This window comes from Cyprinodon variegatus, unplaced genomic scaffold (genome assembly GCF_000732505.1).
Source record: "Cyprinodon variegatus isolate N-32 unplaced genomic scaffold, C_variegatus-1.0 Scaffold84, whole genome shotgun sequence".
NCBI lineage: Eukaryota > Metazoa > Chordata > Actinopteri > Cyprinodontiformes > Cyprinodontidae > Cyprinodon > Cyprinodon variegatus.
The window spans coordinates 1,422,332-1,430,175 of NW_015150537.1; the positions used below are offsets into that span (position 1 = coordinate 1,422,332).

General features: G+C 43.1%; 1 protein-coding gene across 1 annotated transcript in view; it reads left to right on the forward strand.

Annotated features, from left to right (window-relative positions):
- The window catches only part of LOC107083797 (slit homolog 3 protein-like), a 256,322-nt gene extending 248,478 nt beyond the window's left edge, over positions 1-7,844 (forward strand). The window contains exons 34-38 of the mRNA XM_015373268.1: positions 5,561-5,715; positions 5,886-6,043; positions 6,228-6,385; positions 6,542-6,729; positions 6,808-7,844. Of these exons, the coding sequence (XP_015228754.1) occupies positions 5,561-5,715; positions 5,886-6,043; positions 6,228-6,385; positions 6,542-6,729; positions 6,808-7,061 (913 nt within the window). The 3' untranslated portion in view covers positions 7,062-7,844. The remainder of the gene's footprint in view (positions 1-5,560; positions 5,716-5,885; positions 6,044-6,227; positions 6,386-6,541; positions 6,730-6,807) is intronic.

Consider the following 7,844-nt stretch of genomic DNA (forward strand, 5'->3'; position numbering starts at 1 on the left):
CCTGTCCAGTGTCCCCACCTGCCATGACCCTGACAGATAAGCTACAGAATATGGATGGATGGTTTCAATGGTTTCAGCCCATGATAATCTGATTAAAAGGGCTGAGTAGATGAAATGTGTATTTTAAGCAGAACATAAAAGGTCCTGGTTATGGCCTCAGAGGTTCTTTTAGAAAACATGAGATGACAACCACATCATGAGGACTGAGGAACCTCAGCAGACAGGTTAGGAAGGGAGTTCTGGATCTGGAAGAATATGCTAAGTTTTGAACCTCTCCCAGAGCTCAGTTTAAACCAAAATCTGGATATGGAGGAAAAAGATGGATCATCTGCAGACATACCAAGAGACGGAAGTCCACCTAGACTGACGGCATTGATCAGAGAAGCAGCCAAGAGGACTGCGGTAACCATGGGGGAGCTGCAGAGATCTACTGCTTAGGTGGAGAATATGTCCACAGGACGGCTTTAGGTCATTGACTCCTCAAATCAGACTTATCTAAAACAGAAGCCAAATCATAAAGGCACAATAGGTCGTTTTTGTAATTTATCTCAAACCATGAAGCAGGAACAGTAGACATGCACAGCAATCAGTTCAGGGAAAACCAAAACCTTTTGTTCAACAAACAAAACAGGGGGGGGGAAAAACCCTGAACTTCCACACAAAGAAACACGGTGATGGCAGCATCATTCTGTGAGGATGTTTTTCTTCAGCAGAGGTGATGGAAGATGAAAGTAGCTAAATCCAGGAAATCCTTTGTAGAAAACCTGTAGGAGGCTACAGAAGACCTGAAGCTAGGATAGAAGTCATCATAACCTTCAAGCAGGAGAAGCACCATGAGAAGGAATGGATGGTTTAGATTAGAACAGATTCATGGTTTAGCATGGCCTAGTCAAAGTCCAGACCTAAACCAGACTGAGAATCTGGGGGAAGAGTTGTAAACTGATCTGCACAGATGTTCTCCATCCAAATATTTCAACTATGGTCTCACCTGAACTCTCCAACTCCTTCCACACTTTGTTCTCCTAATTAACTGCCTTCTGAGGATCCAGCTTCAAAGTGACGGACCACCTTGTCTTTCCAAATAAAAAACAATGAGGTCCGATACCTTGAAGAGAAAACATCTGGACGACTTTAAGGGATGTGAATAATTTGGGAGGCAGTATATATAATTTGATTTTATATCTTCTCTGTCATTATTTCTCAAGGATGATGAGGTCCAGTTTTATTTACAGAACTTTCATCTTGGATATATATGAAAGAGGAGGCTTTTCCTTTTTCTGTTATTTAGAGGGTCTGGGGGGAGGGGGACTGTAGGGGGGATCATTGGAAAGGACAGATTTGTGGAAAAACTGAAATTAATGGGATGGACATCATTAAGATTCACCTGATCAATTGAAAAGGTGGAAGTTGTCAAGCAGTAAAGGACACTCCAGAGGGAGACAGGGATGCATAAATGGAAACCAGAGATGGAAACCAGTCAACAAGTCATTTCTTTGTCATGTTTTTGTTCTTTTGTTCACTGAACCAGGTGAATCCAATCTGGTTTATCTATGGAAATTGAACTCACCAGGTTCATTGGATGGGTACAACAAAAACATGACATAGAAATGACTTGTTGACTCCAGATCCCCCTTCTCTGATGTAAGTACTGATCAGTGAGATAAGTCAGAAGGTAAAAGAGAAGGAAATATGGTTAAACAGCTGGATGGATGAGAGGAGCGAGGAATGATGGAGAGAATTCTCCTGGTCTGGAATTGTTGGGGACAGATAGAGATTGGGTGAAGTGACAAAGGCGAGACAGGAAGGGAAAGAGAGTGTGACTCAAAAGATCCCAGAATAAAGCTTTGTCTCTGCAACGTTCTGCTCAGCCTCAAGGTTCTGGAGCAACTTTAGGAATCCACAACCAAAGGAGGGTCCAAACCTGGAAAAACGGAATTCAGAACAAATCCATATTCCTCCTTGTATAAACCCAGAGACACCTGGTGACCCCTGAAAAGAGATTTAAAAGAAACGTTTCTTCTCATGGCCTCTAGAAAGTATTCACACCTCTTTAACTTTTCCACATTTTACTCTGATATCCGTGAATTAGTCTGTCATCCAAATAATAGCTGAACTTTTTTAATCTGCCTTTTAGAGAACAGGGAACATTTCTGCTGCTACTTTTTTCACTAGGAAACTGTTAGCAAAAATGTACCCTGAATCCACCATCACAATTGTGAAACATGGTGAAGGCAGCATCTTGATTTTGGAGAATGGATGGAACTAAATCCAGAAAAATGCTGTAATAAAACCTGTAAGAAGTTAAAGGAGAACCACTCAAACATCCACCCAGAGATGCACTGAATGGTTTCAGCTGTAGAGATGTCCTAGTCAAAGTCTAGACGTAAATCCAACAGATAATCTGGTGTTTGGCTAAATAGTTTGTGATTGAGCCTGAATCAGGAGCCCATCTGACTCACAGGAAGAAATCCCCAGGATGTTTTCATCCAACCCAACCCATCCAAGATATCAGCCTGCAAACGTGCATAGCTGGTGGAGACAAACCCGAGAAACCTACAGCTGGACCTGCTGCATTACAAAAGGAGTCGGAGAAGAAGACGTGACGAAAAAATGACTTGTAAAAAAGAACAAAGGAGAGAAAAAGATAAATTATAGGGCGAAAAAAAGAAATCCAGAGTGGATTTGCATGCAGACAGGAAGAGACGTCACCCACTGTGCCCTTATTAGAGGACGTTGATGCCTGCTCTTACATGAACATCAGGGTGTGTGTGTGTTGGTGGTGCATTAATACGCTGCCCTTTACTAAATGTCACACTAATCTCCCATCAGGTCAAAGAGAGCACATCTACTGTTATTCATCAGCAAACAATGGAGGGAGGGATGAGAGAAGAAAGGATGGGTGGATGATGGATGGATGGAGAGACAGCAGGAGGAGAGGAGGTCCTGTCCTCCTTTTTTAGTCGTTATGTGACTCTGTGGACAAATGAAACCCTGAAACATTTCCCCAAAATGCAGAGCGACAGTCTTCATGCTGACCTCGTTTAGTCAAATCATTCTGCAGCTTTTGATCAGTTCAGATAAAATATAATATTTACAGCAATAACTGTTATATATAATGGATCAAACGAGTTTTGTTCAATTAACTAACAGCTCAGAAACATGAAGAGGAAGGAAAGGTGGTTCTACTACGTTCTGACCCAGTAGGCCCAGAGAAACATCTTTAATACAATGGTTAGAACAGTCTGAGGGGATCTGCAGGTTTCTATAGTTTTAATTCAATCAGGAAACTGATTGATTCCAATCATGATCAGGCTTGAATTGAAAAGGATTCCTGGATGGGAAGCAAAACATCTTCAAACTTGGAAACAATGTCCAGTGGATTGTTTTTTTACTTTTTTGGAATGACTATGACCTGGATGACTGAGAATCTTCACCAGCAGCCTGATCTTGAGTTGATTTCCAATTAATCACAAAATAAGTTTCCTTCTGTAAGAGAGGACAGAAGTAGCCTCTGATTAGTTTCAGCAAAGCAGCTGCTATAATAGCTGTGGAGGTTCTGTTTTCATTCAAGCTGAGGTTTCTGCAGAGAAGATCCATGTAACTCTGCACTGAAATCTCCTTATTCAGTCTGAACCAAACTCTTTTAGATGCCTCTTATTCTCACTATCAGTTAGAGGAAATAGAAAAACCAGTACATCATCAGGTTCTCCAAGGTTTCATCAAATATTGGCAAAAATAAAAGCTCAGCTCCTCCCTGAGCACACTCTCTCACATAGACATACTGCCACCCAGTGGATTGTTGGTGTCACTGCAACATGACTGCACATATTACATTTAGTAGAAGAAACTGTCTTATTTCGCTCGAAAAATTATTGACAATTTAAAATAGTTTATAGAAACATAAATCTGAAAGTTTTTTTTCACCCTCCCCTCTCTATCAACCTAAAATAATATTTTGAATTAATTTCAATTTTTTATTGTCTTTACACTCTCTGCATTTAACCCATCCCCTTGGGGAGCAGTGGGCTGACATTGTGCGGCTCACAAGGAGCAGTCTGGGGTTAAGGGTCTTGCCCAGGGACTAAGAGTGGCAGTCTTTAGGACTTGAACTCAGAACTTCTAAGACCCAAGTGCAATGCTCTAACCACTAGGACACCACTCCCAGGTATACAGTTGTGCTTGAAAGTTTCCATACACTACCATTAAAGACACAATACCCTATATATATATACTGATGTGTGTGTGTGTAAGGGTATATATATATTAATAATAAATTAAGTAAACAAGTTAACAGTTAACTGAAATCAGGTGTTTTCCATAATGTATCAGGAAATGTTCACCCAGAGTTTAACACCTGTTGACATGTTGGTTCACTGTTCATGAGGAAGGTACTTTAATTTGTCTGCTAGAGGGGTTATTTAGGTTTATTAAAAAGAAAAATCAAAATCAATAGTTTGTTTTACTACATTGTCATTTGCTATTTGTATTTATTATTAAGTTTTAATTTTTGTGCTATTTGAAATGTGTGAATTTATGATTTTCTTTAAGGGAAGAGCATGTAAACTTTCAAGCAGAGCTGTAAATGCCACGCTTTCACATTTCTGCTCCTGGTTCAGAGTGATGCTCTCTGTTGGTCTGTCTCATCATATCTAGATTAAACCCGATGCTCTGCTGCTCTAAGACGACAAGATGTGGCTGAAGCAGTGTGAATAATTACGGAAAGCTCTGTATGTTTCAAATGGTTCAGACATAAAGTCCATTAGAGGAAGACCCCTTTCTTCCCTCCTAATAACATCTTGTCCTTCCTTTAAGTGTCCCTCCAGAACTTTAACCCACTTCTCAGCAGACCTTATGCACATCAAGCCATGAGAGGCTGTGGGTAGAAATACCTTCTCTCTCCATTCTCTTATTATTCTGATGCTCTACTTGAAACAGGCTCAGCAGAGGCCTTTTGGACCTAACCATCCCACCAGCTATCTTTCCCTTCCTTTATGTCTCTCCTTTTTTACTTCTGCCAAACCACTGTCTCTAGAAGAGTCTGTCTCTTCTCCAGCTAAAACCACTTCGAGGACAATCTGGAACACTCACTGTCTCTGTGGGGTCAAGCATGGAGCGAAAGGTTCTGAACCATCTTCTCCTCTCTGGAAATTATCAGTTCAGCTTCTTCAGAGTCATGGAGTTTGGCCTTTAAGTTGTTAAAATCTCAATTAGCTTCAGATTATGAGAATAAATGAGCCCATGTGCTGCTATGGGGCCCAGTTCTTGGCCAGGGCCTCCGCGTGAGGAAATCATGACCCAGATTAAGGAAAAGATTTAATTTCTTCCAAAAGAACTGCTTGGGGAACATCATCAGATTGTTTTATGCCCAAGGAAAACATTTCAACACCCGTTTTCTCGATTCTCTTTCATTTTCAAAAAGAGAGCAAAACAGAAAGAGAAAAACTTTGATTGGATCAGGTTCTGATCTGTTTCTTTCCATCTGGGACAGAATTCTACAGTAATTTACCACGATCAGAACCACACTGAGAAATCTCTGCATGTTTTCTGCCGTTTGTTGCAGCGTTGAGTCGGTCAGTGACGGGCTTTTCCACACAGTGGAGCTACTGATCCAGAACCATTCGTTGAGCCTGGTGGTGGATAACGGCGCCCCGAAGAGCCTGGGCAAGCTGGCCCGGCAGCCCTCAGTGGACCTCAACACCCAGCTCTACATTGGAGGTTTGCACACACTGCATTTTGGAAAGCTCAATTGATTTATCACTCACTTTTCACCCATCTCTCTTCCCTTACCTAAACTCTATTTACACCTTAGCCCTAAACCTGACTTTTAGCAAAAAAAAACAAAAAGAGTGGATCAATGTTTTCATCCCTGTTTGTCCCATTCTCAGGTGTCCCCTCCCAGGTGGTGGCCTCAGGTCTACGTCCAGGTCCTGACCGCTCTCCTCAGGGGTTTGATGGCTGCATCCACAACGTTCGCATCAATGGAGAGACTCAGGACCTGAGCTTCCAGCCCACAGGAGGACCGCCACATGGGACGGAAGCCAAGGTGAGAACATCCAGAGCTCCTCTATGTGAAACACTCCTCTCATGTCGGAGATGAAATGCTCCAACAGGCCTTAGAATCAGTGCGGGAACCAGAACCTTTGTCAGATTCTTTAAATAGACAACCGAACGTTATGAGTGGATCATGAACCTCTGCTAACCTTACATCTTCCTGTTTTTTTATCCAGGCTGTAGCCGTTCTGGTAGGATGTCACTCCTGCAGTGTTTGTGCGCAAGGTGCCTGCAGAGAGGGAGGGGAGACAGGGGTCACTTGTAACTGTCCCCCAGGAAGGATGGGACCTCTGTGTGATGAAACGGCTGCTAATAATCCCTGTCAGAACCACAGGTGAGTGAGCTTATGGAAATGTATTGCTCTAGGATTTATTTATGGGAGTCAGAGTAAAAGGGGGTGATTTTTTGATTATAAAATTCATCATTTGAGTTTTTTTCACTTCATTGGATTCCATTTTCCTTCTTCTCACGTCTCCTCCTCTTCCTCCAGGTGTGTGCATGGCGCCTGTGTTGTGAAGGCCCAGTCCTACAGTTGTCAGTGTACTGAAGGCTACCAGGGTCGGTACTGTGACCGACCCGCCTGCAGTCGGTGCGGTCGGGGAGAATGTCGAATGTCAGAATCAGGCGTGCCAGTCTGTCACTGTCAGCCGGGCTACACCGGACCCACGTGTGACACAGGTAAGACCAAAACCACGCAGCTGAAGGTGAGACGTTGATCTTCTGGCTTTTTGCTGAGGTCTCCATGTTTTGGTTCAGAGCTCAGCTGCCAGGGAGAAATGCTGAGGGAGCAGCTGAAACGCCACCAAGCCTTGAGAACCTGCACCTCCACCAGCAGGGTTCCCCGCATGACCTGTCCCAAATCCTGCCAGGCGTCAGCGCCGCCTGGCGTCTGCTGCGGCGTCACCAAGACCAGACGACGAAAGGTGGTTTTCCGCTGCACTGACGGCACCTCGTACTCGGAGGAGATGGAGACGGCTTTGGAATGCGGCTGCTCCCAATGCCCGCTGTGACGGGCCGGGCCTGCGGCTCGCTCCCTGGCTCTGCAACACACACCTCTGCCGCTCTGAGATCTTCCCACACGGATGAACACCAGCGCTCCATGACTAACTCCCTCAGCCAAGCCGACCGCCGCCCCTTCGGTGCCGGAGAAGCCAGAACAGAAAAGGACAAAGAGAGAAAATATATATTGTAAAATATATGTGAGAAACATAGAACTTATTTTTATTATGGATTGTTTCTAAGATGATAAAAGGACTCATAAGTTGTTTTTAATGTTGGTTCTTAAATGTGTTTCATAGTTAAAAAAAATATTTTATTCTTTGTAAGAAAAAAACCCCAACAAACTAGATTAACATTCCTTAAAATATCTGTAAATCTTTATAAATACTTACTTTAACCAAATGAATGGAAAGTATTCAGTGTATTAGTGTGATGTTGATGTGTGACTGTGGACACTGCGAGTGGAAATGTGATGAGACCAGGAGACCCGGAAGAAGATGCTGCCTTCTGTTGACTGAACCTTCAGCCTCATCATGGAGGCTGAGGGTTCCTCACTCGATGACTGATGTCATTCTCACCACGACACCTCCTGCAATAATGCCTTGTAAAGTATTGTGGTTCTGATTTATCCTGTTGTTCACCAAGGCTGGATTAGATCCTTTTGGGATCTAAGGGTCAACAGAGGACAGTTAAAGGAATCTGTTCTTCCTAGGACCTGATACAGGTGCCTGGTGATGCCTGCAGGAGTCAAGCAGAAGCTTCTGTTGTTAAAACTGAAACTTCAGACAAAACAA